This window comes from Sceloporus undulatus, chromosome 3 (genome assembly GCF_019175285.1).
Source record: "Sceloporus undulatus isolate JIND9_A2432 ecotype Alabama chromosome 3, SceUnd_v1.1, whole genome shotgun sequence".
NCBI classification, from domain to species: Eukaryota; Metazoa; Chordata; class Lepidosauria; order Squamata; family Phrynosomatidae; genus Sceloporus; species Sceloporus undulatus.
In genome coordinates this window covers 75,353,388-75,378,294 of record NC_056524.1, presented here as the reverse complement: position 1 = coordinate 75,378,294, position 24,907 = coordinate 75,353,388, and the positions used below count along the sequence as shown (strand labels likewise).

Below are 24,907 nucleotides of genomic sequence, written 5' to 3'. Positions count from 1 at the left end.
CACAGAATTCTATGGGGGATATATTCATAGACGTTGGTGGTTACAGTGTGGATAGAGGGGCTTATAGATAAAAACAGAGATGGAAAGAGGCTAATGACAGTATGGTAGCTAAGTCGTTGTATCACTCATATTTGTAAGGTCCAATTTGTTGGCATACTAAATTGCTGAAAACCTTAAAGTGGCAAGGAAAGCAACTGAAATGCAGGAAGTATACATTTCAAGCTAAAACAAATTAAATACAACACTGAATTCACTTGAAGGTCATTCCATAGTAACAATGCCAGTGAAATAAACACAATATCATGTGATGGTCTTCTGTATGATTAAATGGCAGGTGTTTCCTACTACTGGCCACTCAAAAGGACTATCTGCAACGTGTCATGGATTTGTTTTGGAAGTCATTTTGATAGTGAGGAAATCTGTCATACTGAAATCAAATTGTTTGTGATTACTGTGACAACATCCAAGCAGATGTATTGGAAGTATCTTATTTTTACATTTATTTATATCACTTTCAGTTTGTTTGATGTTGTGGTGTCAACAATATGAATATCTTGTCAAATTGCAGTGGGGAAACTGTTAAATGGATTATTAATGCATTTTTTGAATGAGAAAGTAATGCTGTTTCAGAAGGCAGGAGTGATTAGGTCCCTCTAAATTTGGGACACAAACAGGTAATGCTTACAGCTCTTACTTAATGTCTAATACCACTTTTATTTGAATTATGGTGAGAAAAGTGTTTGCCAGATTAGTGGATTGACAATAGGACTTGCCTGATAACTTGTGGGGTGGTGGTGGTGGTGGGTGGGTGGGGGCGGCAATTATTTGGCAATGCCTGGCCTCCTCATTATTGGACTGACAACAGAGTGTTTCTCAAATGAAAACTCTGCTAAAATTGTACTGTGCACTGTTTCTCCCACTACTTACCTGTCTCATGGGTAAATGCAAAGTATATAGCATCACAGTGGAGATGTACATGTGTGAGAATAACTTTGTGTTTTGGCTAATCCAGTTCCCTAAATCAAGCTCTCCTTTTGACAATCAGGAAGGAAGCAAATGTTTAAAACTCTAGCTATACCTCCAATATTATATTTCCTTACAATTCAAGACAATTTTTATAGAATGCCAAATAACATACCATTCCTGAAGTTCAGGAGAAGGAATGAGGCCTGCAGTTCCATTTTTTGAATTCTCCAGTTTACCCTGCCACCAATTGTGATCATCTTTGCTAATAATCTGGATAATATCACCAACTCTAAATCTGATGCCAGCTTCTTTGCAGGGAATGAGGTCGTCCTTTGCTGGGTCATATTCAAATTGTGCTCTTACATATATCTATAAAACAAGAGTTTGTGATATATTGTAGTGTCAATATGGTATGAATTGGTAAATGGGCTGATCTGTAATGTAGCTACTACATACTAACTGCATTACACTTTGGAAGTTATTAGGTATCAGAAGTAAAAATGAAAGGGGAAAAAATCCTAAAATGCTGAAAACAGTTGTGCAGAATAGCTATGTTGATGATTAATATGAACGTTATAAAATTATATAATGTTCTATTTGTCATGTGTTCCCTCCTTGTTATGCTTTGGGGGTGAGAACAAGTTATTTGTTTGCATTACAAAACTTTTTCTCATTAGTCAAAATGTGAAACAGAAACCTGTATTCTTTTTGTATCATAATGGAAATTATTTACTTTAACTATGAAAACTGTACAAATTAGAATGATATACATAGTACAACATTGCTGTCTCATAAACACAAACTGCACATTTAATTATAAATCACTTCTAGTAGTCCAAATATTTATTTTCTTCATTAAACCTCATTGGGGGGAGGGGGAGAGAGAGAAACACCCCTCTCTCTCAGTTTTAATAAACCTTATCAGGTTTATTAAAGCCTATCAAGCGGTTTGCAAATGTGTACATAGCACAGACATTATATCCATGTGTGCAACACAGGCAAGGAGATCTGTCCTTTGCTTGCAAACATCAAGTACAAGAACTGTTACAATGCAGCAGAAATTAATTATTGTAAGATTTCTAGGGAAAAATGGTTTTCCTAAGAAAATAATGCTGTATTACAAAGAACCAGGCTGCATAAGTGCTTGAGAAAATGAATTACTGGGACATGTTCCTCGCCACTGATCAATGTGTGTGTGTGCATAAAGTAGATTATACATTGTAAACCGCTTAGGGAGTGCTTAAGTGCATTGATAAGCGGTATAGAAATGTATTTGATATTGCTATATTGCTATAAATTTGCCTTCAATGCACCTATCGACTTATAGCGATCCCATGAATTTCATATGGTTTCCTTAGACAAGGAATACTCAACAATACCTTTGCCAGTTTCTTCCTATGAAATATAGCCTATAGCACTTGCTATTTATTGGCCACCTCCCATCCTATTATTCATCAAGGCTGATCCTGCTTAGCTTTCAAGATCAGACATGATCTGATGATTCAATTGCTATTATAATTTCTAGACAGGAAGAACAGTTTGCTTGGATGTCTAGGCGATAATTTATAGGAGAAATAATGGACCGAGAAGATCTGGAATGATATATGCCACCATGTTATATTCTGCAGTAACTGCTCTGTTTGCAAACCTGTAAGTCTACTTTGCCCAGAAGACAGATATCAAGTTCAATAAAAATGACCTGCAAGAATTTGAGCATTAAGAGGCACTGCATAATGTAGGTCAGAAATAGCCGTCAATCATTTTTGAAATGGCATGGCAAACATGTCATATAAATTCTTGTGAGTACTGAATGCATTTTCATTTGAACACGATTACATTGATACTTGGAAGTAACTACAAGAAAAACAGATATCCAGCATGATATCCAGGGATGATGGTTCACAATTTCATTGTAGCCCGCATATTTACAAGTAAAATATTACCACTCAACTTATATGTGTGGTTCAACAAATACTTAATGAACAGCACCATTAGTATGGTATGTATGAGCAAATGTATGAGCAAATGTGTGACTCATCTACTATTGTAACTTCAGAATAGCGGTAAAGATGTCCTATTTTCTGGGTGGAAGATGCCAACATTTTCAGTTTAGAATATGTGAACAGGTATGAATTCAGTACATTCAAATAATTCAGCTGTCTGAACAGTTCATCCAGATTCTGCTAGGCTATCCAGATAGGATGGTTCAGATACCAATGAGCTGAATGCATCTCGACAGAGACAGGATGACTACTAAGAACTACTTTCATAGAGCCAATAATAAAATTACAATGGGTTCACATAGCTGGTTTTATACTGATAATTCAACCAGTCAACCATTTTCATACTTTTCTAAAATACACACATTCAAGATTAATATGGTGTTGTTTGGGATGAAAAGAATTAGGCACTATTTAAGGCAGGTTACCCCATTTGGGGCGGTCTGCACCCGCCCCTTTCCCTGGGGTATCGGGGCCTCAGTGGCCAGAACGGCAGCTGCTGAGGCTCCAATCCACCGCTTTCCGGGCGCTTGGCCTCTTTCTCCTTTGCGCCGCTGGGCGCAGCCATGTGAAGGCTGCGCCCAGCGGGGCAAACCAGGAAGGAGCTCCGAAACGGAGCTCCTTCCTGCTCTGCGCTAAGGGCGCACTAAGCGCCCTGGCGCGGAGCGATGACATCACGTCCGCCCCGCCCCGTATAGAGGCGGCGCAGTCGTGACGTTGTCATGGCGGCGGCCGTGTGGAACGGCCGTCGCCATTTTGTGCGCACTAGGGTTAGGGGTGTGTGGAAGCACCGCCCCTTCCTAACCCTAGTACGCGCTCTGCGCGTACTATATGGCCCGTCTGTAATGGGCCTATGTTTCCAATGGCCATGCGAATCACTATGATAAAGGCACTATAGATAGCATTGGTACATTTTTACCAGTGCATTGGTTATAAATAGAATTAATGCAACAAATCTTTAATATTTACTATCTGAACCAAATTTCTCTTACAAACAAATATTACAGTGGATAGTTTGCATAAAATACTAATCAATGTAGAAAGGCAAAAGTCTTTCTCCCCTCCCCACCACCTTTGTTCAAGTCTGAGTAAAGGACATTTAGGTGTCCTTTCAAACAATCATGTCTTGTTGATCTGTACAAACTAACATTTACGGTTTAAAAAAATTCTGGCCAGTTTCTAAACAGAGATAATGAACACTGAACATTAAATCATTATAGGATTATAGGAAAAACCATGATGGATCAGAGCAGACTATCTGTTCATTCCATTGCCAACACCCATGGGAAGCCTACAAGCAGGACCTGAATGCAACAGCATCCTCTTGCTCATGCACAGCAATAAGTCAAAATTCCTTGAATGTGAATGTAAACACCAAGAATATCCTGCTCCAACAGGTGACAAGGGGAGTACATATGCCTGAGAGGGGAGTGCATTTTGCTCAGGCTGGAAACTGATTGTACACTATACTAAGTACAAACCAACTCACTGGAAAAAATCTCAAACACTTCCTCAAGGCAAGAAAAATGTAGAGTTTACATGACGTAAACTACTTCTCAAACAAGCCAATCCCAGCCATATTTACAAAAAAGTTCCACTGCTTTCAACAGCATGTATTTGCTGAAGTCCAGGTCTACCAAACAGGACTGCAAGACTGGTTGTGCATGCAGGCTGAAAGAAACAGCCCTGCCCCATTTCAGAACTCACCTGTTCAGACAATGCACCTGGTCAGAATGAGAGGAAAATGGAACCAACCTGTGTTCTGGGGCTTAACATAGGAGCAAAATAAAGCCCAGCTTGGCTCTGGCCCAAGCTGGCAAAAGTCAACTATCACACATGTGTGCAGCTTGTGCACTGGTGTGGAGACAGAATAATGGGCCAGGCAGCCAATTGAACTGGTGAGGAGCAGGCACCCTAGGATGGATGAGTCTTTGGTGCCTATACTGTAATTTTTATTGCCCTTCTTCAAATTGACAGCACAATTGTACAAGTGATCAGCTTTGATCCATTGCACAACCTGTGGGGCAAAATGACAACAGGTTACCTCCAGGCCTGAAGAAGGTCCTCCCTCCTTGCCAACTGTCATCTCCTGGCCTGGAGGGAGTGAAAGGACAGACCCAACACCATTGGCTCCGGCCTCGATTAAGAAGAGCCCTCCCTGCTGTCCATCTGCCTTGGTCCAGGCCTCAGAGGGAGAGAAGAACTGCTGGACCTGATCCCCCTTTCCACCACCATTCCCTTCTCCTTTTGTGGTGTGTCTTTTTAGATTGTAAGCCTGAGGGCAGGGAACCATCTAATTAAAATAATAATTGTAAGCCGCTCTGAGAGCCTTTAGGGCTGAAGGGTGGGGTATAAATACCGTAAACAAATAAATAATAAGTATCTTAATTCCAAATATATTTTAAATAATTTAATGTTTACCCAAGCACAACTGACTCATTAAATCAAAGCAATTTATGTACAGATTGACTCACCATCTATTAACTGAATCAATGAGTTTGCACTATCAAATGGGAAAAAAGATGGCTAAATTTTGAGTGTTGCATTAAAAATATATATAAACAAGAATAAGTGGTGCCATTATAGCTTTAGGCTATATCCAGTCTGTTTTTCAGTGGATCATATTCAGAAAATCATTACAAAGTGTCACAGACTAACACTATTGTATTAGCTGTCACTTTCTGTAGTGAGTTCTTTATTTTATTGTGCATGAAAGAGGAATAAAGCTTTCAGTATTCTGACCGACACTGAAAAATGTTCCACACTCATTTAGTACTAAATACTTTGCAATAAATCATACTGACATAGGATGTTGTGGTTGATTCTTCTCTTTGGCCAGAGCTTTTTCCTTTTAAGAGGGCACCAGGGGAGTATGTTAGCCTGCAGCTGAAGGGGACAGGCTAATACCTTCTTTATTTACTGAAATCACCACATGCAGAACTTAGGATACCAGCTATTATTTCAGAATTGCAAATCTGCTCCACTGCAGGAATTTATAAAGTGCACAACTAAGACAGAAAATGCAGTACGAAACAGCTTCTCAAAAGCAACATCTGACATCTGTAAATGGAAACTAGGTAGCAGGATGAGATCCCTTCACTGCAAAACAGCTTCTTTATTCATGCATGTGAACAAATATGAGTGAATATTTTTTTCCAATATTTGTACTTCTGTACCTTGAAGAAGGAGTAATTCTGAGCAAAAACAATTCCGAGAATGAAAAAGCAGTGCCTTTTCCATCAAGACAGCAAACTTTAGAGGCTGTTCCTATTTTTTTTTAAGTTGGGAAGATATCTATATCTAGGTGTCATGTGGATTTTCAGCCAAAAAGCTATGATGCAAGAATTAAGTTACTTAATGACCCTGTTTTAAGACTTATGTTTTTCTCCCCAAAACAACTAAGAAATAGAAGTGGACACACTGTATTCGATACAGTTTCAGCATATATTAAGGCAAAATACTCAGAATACATCATTGTGGGACAAGAAGCTCTTAGGAGTATTGGTAATACATAAAAATTATATTGAGAATAATAATATGCAACTATAAAATGAAATGTGAAAAGAATGCTGATGTTAACATGCTATATGATAATGAATACAGCTACTATTAGTAACAAAACAAATTACAATCACAATTCATATCACAAGGAAATGATACTATGATGAATCAGCCATGTAAGAAAGGCAAAAAAACACAAACCACTTTAAGGATTAGGGTCACCACAAAATGGAACATTGAAGAGTAAGGAAAAAATCCTACAAAGTAACTATGTTAGAAAAGCTTCCACGGAGAATAGCTATTCACCTGTCGTCCTTTTGGTTGTGTTGTTGATGGCAAGTCCTGCAGAATAAAGCCAACCCAGGAAAAGAAATTTTCATTTTAATTTGAAAGTAGACAATAGTACCAGAGCAAAAAGCTAATTTGCAAGCATTAACAACAAATGCATTTTTGGAAATGATAATTTAATAGGACAAATGTCAAACCCAGGCAGTTTAGAAGCAAGCTGAAGAAAGCTGATAAAGTTTAAGCAGACAGAAAATGTGTTTTAATAAAAATTTCATCATCCTAAACACAAAAGCACCTGTAAACAAAGGACCACCTTTTTTGCTTTAACTCTGTAATTGTTTTCCTAACAGTACAGGTATTTCAATAAATATTATTATAATTTGAAAGCTAGTATGGCTAAATCATATTGCTTTGTAACTATTTTATAAGTTGCTTTAATGAATGGTGCTAAACCAGTGTATTCTTTCAAGCTAATAACAAATGCAATATTTCAACAGTTATAGAAGAGATGATATTTAAGTTACGAGAAACTATATAGATATAACTACCATTTGTTAGCTTAAAATACGTATGCTGCCATAAGATACAAAAAATATTTCTCAAGGAAGATTTCTTTACAGGTGCTTCTAATGTTTTACTATATATGCTGAGAGAGAGAGAGAAAGAGAAAGAGACAGAGAAATGAGAAACAACAGCAGTGTCATTGGTTATGTTTACAAGTACCTTTCTGCCTGAACATATGGCTAAAAAGGAAGTACTATGTGTTAAAGATGTGATGTTAATAGCTTGGCTTATAAATGCAGTTTTAAGCCAGTATCTTTTGCTTTTCATAACCAGGCAAGGCTCATATTTCACAAAATATGTGCACATACCACAACAGCAGAGGACACACCAATTCCTTAACTCAGATAGCGGAAACCAATACTGCAATCTAGAGAGTTTTAAAAATAAAAATGTCCAGGTCTCAAAAACCCTGAATACCTGCTATGCAAATATTTTTCTTGAAAACACCATTGCAAAGTTTAAAATGGAAATTAGTATTTTTCCTTAGTTTTGAGCAAATCAGGATGAAGATAATGATAAGTATTTCAGGGATGAGTGAATTTTGACATCAGAGCTGAATGCAACTCATTAAAGGGATTTTAATGAGAAGATTACACTGGTGAATAAACCCTTGAATGAAAGAAAATGGGGAATTAGACTTCTAAGTATTTTTGATTTTATCAGCAGAACAAAATTTTCCACTGAACATGTCATCATAACAGGAATGGCAGATGAGCACCACAAGATTTGAATACTCTCTGTCTGGAACTGGAAGGTCTTACCGAAACAGAATTGTTAATGCTGCTATGGCCATTAGCTGGGGACTGTCTGGATGTAGAGGGGGAATCTCTCTGAAATAAGACACAAGGTTCATTATCACACAACACTACTACAGAATACAGACATATTTAAATCAACAGTTATATCCACAGGCTTATAACCAATTAATTTATCTCTTCATCTCCAAGAGGTTTCATATTTTAAAAAAGCACAATACTACTACATAATTATCTAGTGTTTCATAACTTGCAAAGTAGTGTAATTTCTTATTAATAAATAACTTGCTAAAGTCTCCTTTTTTCTCACTATAAGAAAACATTTATTCTAACGTGTTTTCCCAATATTTGCCCAGCAACACGTCTTGCAAAACATAATATGGTATTGTAGGGTATGTGCATTGAACAGGAAGGGAAAGAACATTTTGGGGCTGTATCTGTTTTGAAGAAACCCTGGTATAGTCATTCTGGTATGTATGAACAGGAAGGGAAAGAACATTTTTGGGGCCATATGTGTTTTGAAGAAACGCTTTGGTACTTATAATAGTATGGGGATAGCATCCTACTCATTCATCCATTCATCTTTATCAGTGGTCCCCAAACATTTTTGGGCTAGCACACCCTTTCCTTTTGGGGAACAACCTTAGTGCCCCAATGCCCATTTCTTTCAACAGCCAGCTGGTCAGGAGCATCTATCTCAGCTATGGATCCAGCTTGTCACTACTCTCCTCCCCCCTCCATTTTCTCATGTGTAAATACAGCAGCAGCAGTGGCCCAGGCCTGCTCCTCAATTTTGTTTGCACTGGCCTTGTAGCCAAAAGAGGTCTGTCAGCTTGGTTGCTGCTTTCAGAGTGACTGGGTGCAACAGGAGCAGTGCCTAAGCAGTGACCAGGCAGTTGGTCACATTGGGAGCAACAACCAAGTAGCTGGGTGAGCAGTGTTTGAGAAGTTTGATCATACCAAGCTTGTGGCAAAGGCTAATGCAGGCAATAGGATTTTTGGCTGCTGCTTGACCAGCTGCTTAGCCGTTGCTCCCAATGTGACATGGTACAAGGGGAGTGGCTTCTCACTGGCAAGGAAGGATTCTCAATCCTTCTTCATCTGGGCAGAGAGCAGTGCAGATGGCTTCCCACTTTTCTCCCCAGCAAGGAAGGCTTTCAGTCTGATAGAGGCAAAGGATTCTTTCAAAGAATCAACTCTGGATATTCCTTTATCAGACATGTACCTTCCCCACACAGCTTCAAGTTGTCCCCCCAAACATTATTTCTTCTGTTACCTCTTCTCTTGCAACAAAAGCAGCAGCAGTAGCAGCAGCACAGCTCCAACCTGCCAGCCAAATCCTAGCAAAGCTCACAAAGCTTAAGCAGAGGCTCAAATGTAAAAGCTCCTTTTTGTCACTCTCCTGGTGCCACATGCTCTAATGCCTCATCTACACCATGGTTCTAAAGGCTGCTGGTTCCCCTTGTCTTTCTTGTGTGTCAATACTTTGGCTGAAGGCTCCGCTGCTGGCCCCTCTTCTCTCACTGCCACCCGGTGTGTGCGTGTATGTGTGTACCATCCACTTTGGGAATCACTGCTCTGTATAATATGTGGACCTATGATGCCTTTTCAGAGTTGACAAAGGAAAACATTAAAAAAAAAGATAGCTCCCTTTTAAAAAACCCAAATACAGTAGTATAAATTTAAAGCATGATATTCCCACGTTAATCTGTGTATACAATAGATTAACAATACTGTACACAGATTAACAACACACAGATTAACATGGGAATCACTCCTTCTCACCCAGCGTCACACAGTATATATATACCCACTCTCTTCCAGGTTAGCATTCTCTGAGGATGCCAGCCACAGATGCTGGCAAAACGTCAGGAATAAAGTCTTATAGAACATGGTCACATAGCCCGAAAATAACCCACAAAAAATTATGGATGCCGGCCATGAAAGCCTTCAACTTCACATTAATATAAACTGTTAGGATCAAGTAAAAAAAAACAAAAACAATGGAAAGTCTCACTATACTTAAGGATTGTAAGACACACTGAACATCAGGCTATTTGGATTACAAAAAAAGTAAAGCATCTGATAGTACCAATTAATATAACAGATACCTGAAATGCTACCTTCTATAATATACATTTAACTGAGCATTAAGACCTTCTTCACCATTGCTGCTTTGGTTGTCCCAAATAATCAGAACAGAGAGGGCAGTTTTGGTACCCTTGCTTTTGGAGCACCATTTTGTGATCTTTAATATACCAGATACAGAACTTTTTATTCATTTATGCTTTTAAAATTGTTTATGTGTCATAGTCCTAGCCTTTATTAACTAAGTTTAATAATGTATTTTTTGTGAGCTACCCAGGAAACCCATCTTATGAAGTAGCTATATAAATATAATAAATTAATAAATGATACAATCGGGCAAAAAGTTGAGGAATCTCTTAGAGGCAATGGCAACATATGTCTCCTCATATTTTATACTTTGTAGATTACGAGGGAGATGTTTGTGATATATGGCAAAATAAAGCTGGACATCAAAACTATCAAGTACTGTACTCCCTTTCCTTGTGGGCATCTCTTATCATTGTTATCTCTTCCAAAAGCTGCTATTTTATTTAAAAATAGCACTGGAACTTTATACATACATTTGTGAGAAACCAGTCTGCTCTTTATAAAGCTTGTTTTATAACCACTGCTTAATAATTAAGTAGGGAAACTTTACAAAGAAATTCTACTCTAGAGTAGAGAACAAAGTTTGATGGAAGGTCCCTGTTTTTGCACTTGTAAACATATTGGCTAAATGTAACATAAGATAGCTACTTGGTGTTGCTGGACAGATATTCTACACACATGCAAAAATACAACCAGACTAATAAACATGATACATGAGAACGATGCTTTGTTAAATGTATGAGAGAAAAAGCAGCATTTACACGCACTCTGTTCTGGAAGTATAGTGGATTTCTTGATTTCAAAGATTACTTGACTTTCAGACGACAAGACACTCAGATAATTAAATTCATCTTAACCAGATATTTAGTATACGTATGTTCATATGTAGTTTATATAACTACTCTAGACCAGTAATTAATGTTTATATTGTACTGACATTTCTCATTATTCTTGACATACTGTATTGGTCATTATCCTTGACATACTGTCAGTGCACACACAGAAGCAATTTCTAGGAGTACGAGTGGGAAGGGCACAGTCCCCCTCTCCTGTAACTCCCATGTGCCCTGAAAATTTTAAAGATGTACTCTAGAGGGCCAAGCAACAATCTGAAGCAGACTGTAGCACTAAAACAAGGATGCAACAGGGAGAGTGGGCTGAAAAGGCTGATGCTATAATTAGCAACATGTTGAATTTACACTGCTGTATTTTCTATTTCATAAATTTACTATATCCTTTTTGCCGGGAGATCACCAGCTATTATTAACACCCACAATTATCCAGTTCTCAGTATAGTGTTTTTATTAAAGTCTGTGACACACTATACATCCTGTGCGTTAGTGTATTTCATATATACTACACAACACTCTTTCAAAATTTCATTTCAAATATACATTATTTTTTAAGATTTTATTGATTTTATTTGAAACAAAAATATTTTAATTTGGAGAGTAAATGATATATAAACAAACTCACACTTGGACATCATTTGTTGATAGCATAAATTTTGGGGCATTTATCAATAACAAAGAAAGCCGTAGTGCAGAAGTGTGTAGAAAATTCTGACCATGTATATTACGTTTGAATAGGGGACTTCAAAAATCAATCAATCAATCAATCAATCAATCAAATCAATCAATCAAATGAAGTACAAAATGTGAAATCTCCTTCATAAAGTTAGTCTGCTTGCAGAGAGCAAGGGAGTCTTGCATAAGTAAAACACGCTCAGATTAGGGTGGGAGGAATACTGTCTGGAATATATTTGAGTTCTGGCAATTTCCAGTTTTTAGGAAGTTTAAGAATTGTTAAAGCATTTATGGTATTCTGTGTGGCCTCCAGAGTGTCCCGGGGGCATAAAATCCCTTCTGACCTACCAGAGTTGCCCACCCCAATCTAAGCCAACTCACTAGTTTAAAAGTGAGGCTTTTGCTACATATATGAAGATATGAAACTGATAAGCAACCTGTAGAAACCAGTGGAACAAATATGCACAACAATTTAAAATGTTCTTTTGTAAATAATTAAATTTATTTTCTGTGTATCTATGTCATTTCCATTCCCTTGCAACAAGTCTGTCACTTAAAGTTGATATGCACATCATCACTGTCTGGCTAAACACTATGCATTCCTTTCCTCTGTGTATTTTGCCTCATTCTCAGATCATTATCTTTTGTTCTTTTATTTCCAGGAGTAAAAATGCAACTCAAGAAAAATATTAGTTTATAAAAATGAAAAATGTGCTATTTGCTCAAAAATGGAAGGATACTAATATTAATATCTTGACTAATGATGACTGGCTTCTTAAACTGCACGATCTAGCAGAAATGGACAAGTTGACTTGCTTTTTAAGACAAAGAACAACATCAAGTTTTGTTAAAGACTGGAAACCTTTATCAGAGTATTTAAACCAAAGCCGAGGAGATTTATATATCATTAGGCTTTGAAGATTAATTTAATTAAGATTAAATACTTTAATACAGTGGTAGTTTTCACCTTTGGGACCTCTCCCCCTTTGTATCTACATGTGGATGCCACATGTGCCCTGCAATAGATATAGTATATGAATAAAAATATTTTGTTTATTTAATTTGTAGTTTCATTCACACATTCATGTATATTCATATTTTAACATTTTATAAGGAAAAAAAGTAATTCAAATTAGAACAGTGTTATTTATCTTACAATAACCAGAAGCTCACAAAAGTCATGAAAACTCTCACAGAAGAGCTATACTTCTTGCTCTACAAGATATATCACACTACACACTACAATCTATCACAGATTGCAGTATTAGAGGGTTCCCTAATATTTCTGAGCTGTTGGAAAGCATGGAATTTTGAAAGTGTGTTGTGGGTGCTCACACAATGTGACTAACTTGCCACTAACAAAATAACCATATCTCAAAAGACAAACTGGCAAGACTGACATAACTGGCCCAAGAACCAAAGTACGAGGCAGAAGTGGGACCTAAGCTGCCAAAATACATTCTTTTTTAAACTGTTTTCTTCTCATATATACTCATTTCATAGAAGGCAAACTGAAGAGGTTTATAAAAAAAGTGTGCTGGGGTGGGAAGTGCCAAATCACATATTTTCTCCCACAAAGCAGAATAAAAGACTGATTTCACAGAAGTCAAGGCTACACAAGAATACTTGCCCATATCCATGCCCACTCTGCCCAACAAGTGAAACACACAAGAACAGAATACAGGAATAACCCATCACCTCACTCCTTGTGCCGCCTTTCATCCCTAGGAAACTCATCATCACCCCAAACTACCCCCCCCTCCCGGATGCTGAAAAAGAAAACACAGTTTTACCAGCCACTTAGACATGGGGTTCAGAGGGAACATAAAGCTAATGAAGGATAACACAGCATCATTTTGTAGCACATCATCTTAACACTAAGTTTTGTTTTTTTTAAAATATTTTTTAAAATGTAAAAAAAAATAAATAAAAAAATAAGGAAGAGCTTAGTGATCACCAAGTAAATTGTCTATGGACATTGAGCTGCCCCATGAATCCCAGCATTCCAGCATAAAATGACAATAAAGACAACAGATTCTGTAACATATAACCCCTAGTAGACAATAAAAAGTATTGATAATGAGTTGGTGCAAAGTCTCACAGAAAAGTTTGTATTTGGGGTCACTTTTTAATGTGGTGCTTTCCTGCTAAGTTAGAAACAGCCTTTCCATATCTAAGAGTCTTTCTGTTAACAGAATGGTACATTTGGTTCTAGACCAATGTAAGTGTTTCTTTTTAAAAATTCAAACTTCAAAAGTAAACAGCACCACACATTTCTAGAGCTCAGATTTAAAAAAAAGTGAAAGAAACTGGATGCTGTTTTTCAACTAGTATATGAATAAGCTGTATGGAAGAGATATGGAATGTGAGCTCTTTACAGATATTAGATGAAAACTTAGGACCCGAACAGACAGGCCAAAATAAAGCTGCTTAGGGTCACTTTGGAGGTATGCTGTTTAAATGCTGCATCAGAATGAATTTATTATGGCACATGGCCAGCACAAAAATATAGCAAAAATACAAAACATGTAACATCAGGTGTACTTAGGGTTGCCATAGCACGGCCCCCCCCCCCGTGACCAGCACGGTTTTGGGGGGCCCCTCCCGGTCACGGTCCGGTTTGGGCCCCCACCCGTGCCTGGTCCCCTGTTTGGGGGCCCGCTCCGGCCATTGCCGCTGCTGCTAATGCGGCTGCTGCAGCGCCAACCCACCTCCTCTTCCAGCTCGCCTTCCTCGCTCAACGCCGCGCGGGATTTAACCACTGCCAGCACCAGGCCTCAGAGGGGCCGATGGCAGGCGTGCGCGTGCTCACGCGGGGAGGGGAAGTGGGGGACAGGGAATAGCGAGGCCCCATTCCACTTCCCCTGGCTGTCCTCCCATGGCGACTGGAGAAAGCCAAGGCAGATGAGATGGTTTGGTGGAGGCTTCGTCTTTTCAAGCGAGGCCCCCACTCCCTGATACAAGAACAGGTAAAGGAGGACTTCTTCCGAATCGGAGACCCGGGACGGAGAAAGACCAGGAACGGGGAAAGAGAAGGCTAATACGGAGACCCGAAGACGGAGGAAAAGAGAGGAAGCAATGGGCGAGGAAACAAGGAGAGAAGAGAATCGGGGACGCAGGGGAAGCACAAGGCGGAAGCGGAGGAGGGATAGAAGACGAGGAGGAGACAGAGAGGAGGAAGAAGAAGAAGAAGTAGGAAAAGAGGAAGCGTATCAAGGCAGGCTGATGACGAGCCAATGCAAGAGGAGTAGACGCGCCGCGGAGAAAGAGGGAGTACTTATGGTTCAGCCGCAGGCTTCTTTGAACGACGAGGCGAAGTAAGACCAGTGAGAATAAGGTGTCATCCCCTGATGGGTCCTCTACCCATCCTCCTCTGCTTCTCCTACTCCTCGTCTGACAATGAGTACTAGACCCTTCTCTTTACGCTCCTACTCCTCACTCTTATACTCATCCTCTCTCGACTTTTCCTCCTCCTCTGCTTTTTCCACTCTTTCCTCCTCTTCAATTGCCCAAATGTGCTGTTTGTATGGATGGGGGAGGGCAGGTTGGCCAGAAAGGTCCATTTCTGCCATCTGTCTAGGAACAATGTCAAAATGTCCTCCATTTTGATCATGCCTAAGAAACATGCATTTATATTAACACTTTTAAAAAAGCATCATTTTTTTGGCGTGCCCTCCATTTTTTACAAAATATGTCCTATATTTGAAAATTTTGTCCTACTTTTGTCCTACATTTGTCCCAGTTTCGAGGTCCAGAATTATGGCAACCCTAGGTGTACTGCCGTAGCACAAATATATCAACATTCTACTCCCAACAAAGATGTGTATCTTCTATATATCCAAGTAGAAGGGGGGAATGCCCACAGTCCCATCCCCCATAGCATCACAAAATTCACATAGTATTATAAGACAGCTCCAAAGACACAGTGTGACAAGCCGGATGTCCAGGCCCATTAAGGCTCCATTTCCACCCTTCCCTCCCTGGAGGAGCAGCTCCAAAGACAGAGGGAGACAAGTTGGACACCCAGGCCCATAAAGGCTCGGTTTCGCTGTTTAAATGACACATGCATCTTAAGAGGCCGGAAGTTGCGCCAAAGCTGCTTTGGATTGGAGCATGGCTTTAGCACAGCTTCTGGCTTCTTAGGATGCATGCATCATTTAAACAGCATACCTCCAAAGTGACATGAAGCAGCTTTATTTTGGCATGTCTGCTTGGGCCCTTAGATTTCTTTTAAATGAGGAGTCAAAGTGAAAACAGATTGGCAAAAGAAGGTCAAACTGAATAAAAATAAATTTAACACCTTATAGATGTTTAGTTTTTATCATGTGATTTGATTAAAATCCTTATCAGTTTATATTGTTTATACCCTCCCTCTCTCTATATATTATATATCTCTATATTATATTAATCTAAATTTTTTGATTTCTTTTTTAGGAACAGGTGGGCTTGGTGAACAAAGACATCTGAGAAACAAAAGTTTAATATGAAAAATGCTTAGATTCAAAGTCTGATTACTCAAATCGAAGTCTATCTTGAGGATTCTCGAAACAGGATTTTCTCCCGAGGCCTAACTATTATTAATTTGCAGAATGCATTCAGTTAAAGAAAACCATGTTGTAAACACAACAGTTTTCTATTTATGTTGAGGATTAGTTGCAGAGCTTGAATTTATTTGACTGTATCCTAAATTGAATATTATACATTCTGTAAAAAAAAATGCCTTGTAAAGCAATGTCTGTCACTGCTGATCCTAGCAGTTCAATTAAGCCCTAGCATGTATTATTTACTATTGGAAAGCAAATTTCTAATCAAAGGAGCATATTCAATAACACTTTGACTTGTGTTTAACTTTGCCTAAAATGGATAACAGTTAGCAGTCAGTTTCCATGGACTTTGTATCCACTGATTCAACCATCCACAGCTTGAAAATATATATTTTTAAAAATTCTAAAAAGCAAACCTTGATTTTGCCATTTTATATAAGGGGCATCATTTTACTATGCCAATGTATTTAATGGGACTTGAGCATCCATGTGTTTTGGTATCCATGGGGTGTGTGTGTCCTGGAACCAAACTCCAGTGGATACCAGGGGCCCACTGTAAAAATGAAGATAAGAAACATATTTCCTGCACTTGGATGCCTCAAACAGGATTTCATTTAAAGGAGCCCTAGTGGCGCAGTGGTTAAATGCCTGTACTGCAGCCATTCACTCAAAACCACAAGGTTGCGAGTTCAAGACCAGCAAAAGGGCCCAAGCTCGACTCAGGCTTGCATCCTTCTGAGGTCGCTAAAATGAGTACCCAGACTGTTGGGGGCAAATTAGCTTCCTTGCTAATTAGCTTCCTTGCTGTTCACCGCTATGATCTTTGGAATAGCGGTATATAAATAAAACAAATTATTATTATTATTATTATTAAATGTATTCAAGAGCACCCTTTGGTCCTTTAGATTTGGTCTCACCCTTTGGTCCTCCAGACTTTTTTTTGGGGGGGGGGGGGGGTTGGCTTACAGGTTCTTTGCAGCTCACCAAGGAATTCCCACAAAAGAAGTCACCCTCCCTCTCTCTCTATATATATAAATGTGTGTGTGTGTGTATGACTTTTTAGCCAAAAAGGGGATCAAGCTACTTCTCCTGGAGCAGCAGTCTTTGCTTCTACACCCTCCCAAATGTTTCCACTAACCTAAAGAGGACCCCAAACTGGAAGTGAAATATGGATGCAATTTCTGGTTTTATTTTCAGCCACAATTTGATGCACCTTTATCTGGGGGCATGGGAGAGACTGGCTCCTGGATTTGCCTCACTTGGAAACCCATGTTGTAGATCTTTTGCTTAAACTCCCAAAAGCCCCAGCCAGCATGGTCAAGGATACTGGAAGCTAAAGTTCAAAACATCTGGATGATCAAAAGCTGAGAACTGATAGCCTACAGTCTTTGTAGATTACCAGGCCCTTCCCACAAAATACATATCTTTCCATTTATATCACGTCTATCTACATGTCAAGATACTTGGTTTTGAGAAAGAATTCTATATTTTGTAAAGACTCAACAGTATTTTATACCTGGAAAATGTGGTATTTTCTCTAAGAAACACATTGATTAAACCTAGGTTTGTTAAATGGGAAACATGCATAAGTGAAAATGTCATGGGCCTAAATCCAGTTGTTAATTCCAACTACAGCAGACCTCTCAAATCAACGTAATTTATGTAACTGCTGACTTACCTAGGGCCAGAACAGACTGGCAAAAAAAGATGGCGCAAACCCCCAAGATGCCCGGATGCCAGCTTCAGTCTGCCCGGCTGCCCACACATGTGCTGACTTCCAGGCACTCTGGTAGCTGCGGTGCGGGCGGAAAGCTGGCTTTTTGACATCAAAAAAAGGAGTGGCTTTTTGTTGATCCTTTTTCAGGTGGCTTCACAATAGTTTGGGGCCATAGTGTGTAGTTGCTGCGGCCCCAATCTGCCCTAAGTTCAGTTCTACTATACTTGGGACTAACAATCAATGTTAGTCTGCTAGTTAATATAGTTCATAATATTTTCTGGTGACAGCAACACAACTTCTCTATCTCTATCTCCTTGATGTTTTATAAGTGTATATATTTATATATGGGTATACATCTAGCCCATTTCCCCAATGGACAGAGAACAACATATATAGTGCATGCCAGAAGGCTAGACTTTAATTAAAATTGGTTATTCTGCCATTGACACAGAAAAGACCTTTGTAGGAATATTGTATAACTACCTACTATATTTTCTGGCGTATAAGACTACTTTTTAACTCAGGAAAATTTTCTCAAAAGTCGGAGGCCATCTTATACGCCAGGTGTCATCTTATAGGGCTGAAACCTCTGAGTCGGACTGGAAAATCTGCGATCGTCGCATATGGTGGGGGGAGCTCAAAAATGTCCGCGCCCGCATACCCTCCGTATGTGGTGAACGTATGAAAGCAGCAAGGGTGATGCTGTACAAGTATGGTAGAAGAAAATCTTGGAGACAGGGAGGGATGGGCAGGCAGGGAGAGCTGACCAATCCAAGCAGGCTTTGTATACAACAGGTATTCCTGCTAAGTACCTACATGTCATAAGCATTTGAATTAAAATTACCATATTGAAATCAAATCTGATTTTTAAATTTTTTTATTTGGTGTGCATTGGAAAAGGGGTAGTCTTATATGGCGAGTATATCCCAAATTCTTTATTTTAACTGGAAAAGTTGGGGGTCGTCTTATATGCCCAGTCATCTTATACGCCGGAAAATACGGTAAATGTGCTTTTTGCAAGTATTAAAACAAAACAATTATATTTCAAAATGAAATGATTGCCACTTTAAAGACACCCATACAGGAGGAAGAACTGATACATTTGAGCATGCAATATTTTAAAGTATGACATCACTTACATAGTATTTCTCCCAGTTTGTTTGCTAAGTAGGAAAAACATCCTTTCTTAAAATTAATTTAATCAAGAAAAATCTATCAATACATATTTTATAAAGAATCTTATTTTAACCTTAAATAATCTAAAACAAGCAATTATAGCATTTTACATAGGAGACATGAATAGAATATAATCCCTTTTAGTTAAACAAGTTAAACTGTCCCCCTGTAAAGAAGCACAGGTTGAATATCCCTTATCCAAAAAACCCAAAACTTATTTAAAGGGTGGCTGAGACAGTAACACTTTTGTTTTTTGACTGTTCAATGTACGCAAACTTTGTTTTATGCACAAAATTATTAAAAATATTGTTTAAAATTACTTTCAGGCAGAGACGTAGCCAGGATTTTAGGAAGGGGGGGCAGACTAAGTGCCACTATTATAATGGGGTTTGGGCGCGGTGGCGCAGCAGCATGCACCATTCATTTTTCTAATGGAAAGGGGGTGTCCGGACCCCAAGACCCCCCCCCCCCGGCTACGTCCCTGCTTCAGGCTATGTGTATAAGGTATATATGAAACCTATATGAACTGTGTTTAGAATTGGATCCCATCTCCAAGATACTTCACAATGTCTATGGCAATATTCCAAAAGCTGGAAAAGAAAATCCAAAATCTGAAACACTTCTGGTCCCAGGTATTTCATATAAAGGATACTCAATTTGTATTAAATTGTTTTAAACTGATACATTTTAGAATTGTAGGTTATGGAATGTGAGGAGAAGCCCCAAACACGCTTAGAACAATAACATCTTTAATAAGAACTGAAACAACACGCAGGCATCTGACTAACATCTCCAATTGTTTTTTTTTCCTTCTCCTGTTTCGTTTGTAACATCTTGCCTGATGAAGAACCCCATGGAGCTTCAAAAGCTCGTAACAAGTATATTGTGCGTGTTTTTTTGTGGTTTTTTCGGGCTATGTGGTCATGTTCTAGAACATGGCCACATAGCCCGAAAAAACCACAAAAAACCATGGATGCCAGCCATGAAAGCCTTCGACTTCACAGTATATTGTGCACTTTGGTTGGCCAATAAATGCATCACTGATGGATTTTTGTTTGTATTTGTCAAATGGCCAACACAGCTATCCCTCCATGTTTTCTATCCCTGTTGTAACTTTAAAATAATCTTAATATTTAACTTATTTACTCCTTCAGTTTAAAACCCATTGTGACAAGTATCTTACTTTGAGAGTTACAGACAATTGAATTATATTCCTATTTACAGCATCCTATGTATCTTCACACATACTGCGTTTTCATTAAGCTGGCACCCAGATCCATTTTCTGATCCCCTATTAGGCCTTTGTCCTAAATGATGATGTCCCATTTGTATATTCTTTTAAAATATTTCATTTTATCCAAGTCCTATTAAAAATTACGTCAAAAAATTAAAGTATTGCAAATTCCTACTTCAAAAGCAAGCAGTAGGCCACAAAGAAAAAAAAATCACTAGTCTAAATCCAATGCAAGTCCCAGCTAGAACAAATCAACTGAGTCATTGCAACATACAGCATTCCACAGATTTAACAAGTCTACTTTCAGCATGACCAGCAGTTGGATTTAGCCCCATTGTGTACAGTATGGAACAATATCAAGTATCTCTACTCCTCAAGATTTTTAAAGATTCCCATAAAACGTTTCACTGACAACTTGCTGTAGAAAATGAGAATAACACCTAAATGCTACTCACTATGGAATTAAACTAATGCACTCTTCAAACTGAAAAGTGAAAATTTATAACACGCTAAGGCTGAGTCTCCTTTATCCAAAATGCTTGGAATCAGAAAGGTTTTGGATTTCAGACTTTTTGGAATTTGGAATATTTGCATATACGTAATGAAATATCTTGGAATGGGACACAACTGTAAATATGAAATTCAGTTGTTTTGTATACACTTTAAATACATAGCCTGAAGATAATTTTATATATACTACTATAAATAATTTTGTGCATGAAACCAAATTGGTATACACTGAATCATTAGAAAGCAAATGTATCGCTGTTTCAACCAGCAATGTGGACAATTTTGGATTTTGGAGTATTTCGAATTTCCAGATAGGGAATACACAACTTGTATAAGTACAGAAACTGTGCAGTGACCATCTTTGATTTTGGAACTGGAAGCAGCCAAAAATTTAGTTGCCAATCTGCAGATAACCAATAATGGTCTCTGTACTCCTCACAAGTAAAATTCTTCCCCTCCTGCTTTTCCTCTGATTATTTTCATCTATCCCCCTTATAAGAGATTTGATTTCCCAGACTCTTGTTAGGTAAAACCTTCTGTTTCATAAAGTGAGAACTTTAAACAGAAAGAATTTTGTAAACCCACAGGTTAAAGTGAACTCATAGTTTATCTATCCATTTGTCTTTGAGAAATCTTATTTTTAGCTTGCTACCCCTCTGAATAAGATTACAGCAATATAGCCTTGTTTACTCTTCATAAATCTATACAGTACTGATTATTTTATTGGCATTATAAATAGGATGTTTTCTGCGTTCTTTAATCCTTGTTCTTCTAAAGTGTTAAGCAAATTTTTGATCACATTCCCCCGCACATCAGTACCATGTACTGTAGATAATCATAATAACCAATTATTGTTTTCATGTTTTGATATTTTGCAAGGCATTTCGAGCATGTATTTGAGCATTTTTGGGGAGGTGAAAGGTGGAATATAAATTCTTCATTATACTATACAGTATATGCTTTTCCTAAGTATTCCTGATACTTCTTACTACTGATTAAAATATATTACAAACTGTACATATTACATATCCCAATTACATATTCATCTTTATTGGGGTTTTTTTTGTGTTTAGCTATTTCACCTTCTCTTCATTCATCCTGTCTTTCTGTCAAAGTTTACACTTTTTATATTAACAAATCCCCACTTTTTATTGTTATTACATAGCCTATAATATACTTGATTCCCTGCAACATTTTATTTTGGTAGAACTATTTAATGATTGTTACTTATTTTGCAGTGGTGACAGCTTATAGCTGATCATTATTTGCTCCCACATGGTAGCACTTTCTAGTTAAAAGCTTGTCTTTATTTTCCATATTTTTTAAAAAAAGATCTTGATACCATAACATGTCTTGTTTCAGAATCACCTTAAGCTACTTGTATGCTTTGCTTTTCTCCTTCAAGTTTTAGTTCTTCAAGAAATCATCTGTTATGATTTTTTCAGACTTTTCTACTTGCTTACCTTTATCATTCAGTTTCCTATTTATGTTCTTTTCTGTTTTTCTTTATACATTCTGTATAGCCCTGTTCATATTATAGGTTACTAAAGGGTATTTAATGAGTTGATGTAATGAATATGAAAGAAGGGCGACACAGTAGGTGAGCAGAGCTACTCTTCTGTTCCGTTATCTTTGTTGTAAAATTGGTGTGCGTGGTCTAGGAGCACAGGCAGAAACAATTTCCCAGAAAGCAATAACATTCAGCCATCAGCAGCAGTTAGTTATAGAACTGAGAAGAAAAAGGCATCATAGATTACATTCATTACCTCACATGAAGAAGACTGAGTGCGGTAACTTGGCACAATCTTGAAAGTGATGCTACCTCGCATTTCCCTCTGGAGTAAGAAAAATATTTATTAATTAAAACAGAACACACAGAAGGTAATTCTTCAAAAGTCTACATATCACATTTTGTACCAGCAAGATGTTTCTGTATTTGTAGTTTTAACCCTCTTTCCCCCTAATTTCCTGGGTTACTTCAGAGACATTTACTCATTTCTAAATTTACATGTTAAACAAAGAGAAAATAATTTATATAAAATATTAAATATACTGTAATATTACATTAAAGTCCAAAAATAGAACTGGCCAAAAAGGATGCATTTTGTAACTTAAGTCAGAATTTTTATATAACAATTATTAGATAAAATCCATGGCCTACTCATTACTTTATATAATTAATTTTTATTTCATAGCACCTAAAAGCACATCATACTCCACTTGATAGAATCTATTATTCCTTTAAAAACTAGGGTGAAAAAATATTCAAGGAATGGTATTATTTTATGAACTACAAATGTGAGTATACAGGAGAAACAAAAAGGCTGATGAAGTCTTACAAAAATAAAAGCTGCATAGCAGAAAGCTCTGAAAATAACTTCCTGCCTGTACTTAGTATCATTATTTAGATTATGTTTTTGATTGGTTTATGTGTAGTTATTACTTCCACTTTAAATTGAAGTGTTAGTCATATATACTCAACAGTAAACAGAATATGTACTTTATGTACTTGACCAAACTGGGCAATTTGCTTCTAGTGGCTATGGCTGGATGGCAAGCCAGGAATTTGTAAAAACCCTAGCTTATCAGTTAGAAGCAGATACTTGTTTCTCACTTGCATGTTTGTACTGGGAAACTTTTATTCTATGGTTTATCATATCATCTGAACCCAGGATCTTTTGCCTCTCTAGTTTGTTTCTTTGCTTGTGTTTAGACATCATGATAAACAAATCATTGAGCAGTTGATACTGTATTTTGCTGCTCTTGCTACAAGCAGGAATGGTCAAGCAGGTATTCAGGAAGTCAGGTTGCTCCAGGTCCCTGGCTTGTGTTATCTGAGCAGATTGTATTTTTAGAAATCATTTTATAAAAGAAAAGATTAGTGTTGCTAAATACTTTTTGAGCCCTATCTCTTAAATTCAGAAGGCAACAGAATGCTCGCACATTTTCTAGAATTCCAGAGAAGCTTGATTCCCAAATTTCACAAAGAATCATTCTTGTGCATGCTGCCCTGCTTGAGTCATCTGCAGAAGAAACTTGTAAATAATTTAATTTAGTTTTATAATATAGGCAGTCGGGCAGGTGAATAATTTCAACTTGATTTGATATGTAATACATTGTTTTTAGATGTTGTAACCTGCCTTGATTCCCCATGAAAAGGCAGGCTATAAATAATAACAACAACAACAACAACAACAACAACAACAACAACAATAGGGACTCCTGATTTAGTTGAAGTCAAAGTTTGAAGTTGGTTTGTCTGGAACCAAAAGGCAGTACTGGATTTAAATATAACACTAAGGCGCGTTACAGACCGCCGAAAAGTGGCGGCCTGCACCAGCCCCTTTCCTGCCAGATCGGGGCCTCAGCGGTCAGAGCGGCAGCCGGTGAGGCCCTGATCCGCCGCTTTCCAGGCTGCAGGGATGCGGCAAAAGGCCGCTTCCCCGAGGCCTGGAAAGGGGTGTCCTTGGGGCTTCAAGCCCCAAGGACACCCTGTGGTGGCGGGGAGGAGGAGAAAGGGGCCACTTGGCCCCTTTCTCCTTTGCGTCGCTGGGCGCAGCCATCTAAAGGCTGCGCCCAGTGATGCAAACCTGGAAGGAGCTCCAAAACGGAGCTCCTTCCGGGGCTGTGGAAAGGGCGCACTAAGTGCCCTTGCGCGGCCCCACTATGTAACAACCGCACCTCCCCGTTTAGAGGTGGTGCGATCGTGACGTAGTAATGGCGGTGGCCGTGTGGAACGGCCACCGTCATTTTGTGCGCACTCCGCGCGTCCTAGGGTTGGGGGCGTCCGGAAAGGACGCCCGTTTCTAACCCTAGCACGTGCAGAGCGCACACTTTTAGGCCCGTCTGTAACGGGCCTAAGTTTTTTTCTTGCCAGTGTGGTTATTAACGATCTTCTGCTAGTGGAATGAGACAAATAGGAACAATCAGATTCTCTGGAATTCTGATTAT

General features: G+C 38.4%; 1 protein-coding gene across 16 annotated transcripts in view; it reads right to left on the bottom strand.

Moving 5' to 3' along the window:
- Nucleotides 1-24,907, bottom strand: part of CASK (calcium/calmodulin dependent serine protein kinase) — a 222,212-nt gene that overhangs the window by 26,297 nt on the left and 171,008 nt on the right. For 5 of the 16 annotated variants that reach the window (XM_042456319.1, XM_042456311.1, XM_042456310.1 and 2 more), the window contains 5 exons: nucleotides 22,723-22,791; nucleotides 19,176-19,199; nucleotides 8,081-8,149; nucleotides 6,774-6,809; nucleotides 1,139-1,335 (listed from right to left, as the gene is read on the bottom strand). In XM_042456319.1, coding sequence (XP_042312253.1) covers nucleotides 1,139-1,335; nucleotides 6,774-6,809; nucleotides 8,081-8,149; nucleotides 19,176-19,199; nucleotides 22,723-22,791 — 395 coding nt within the window. The remainder of the gene's footprint in view (nucleotides 1-1,138; nucleotides 1,336-6,773; nucleotides 6,810-8,080; nucleotides 8,150-19,175; nucleotides 19,200-22,722; nucleotides 22,792-24,907) is intronic. The other 11 variants (XM_042456315.1, XM_042456313.1, XM_042456316.1 and 8 more) reach the window with 5 other exon arrangements.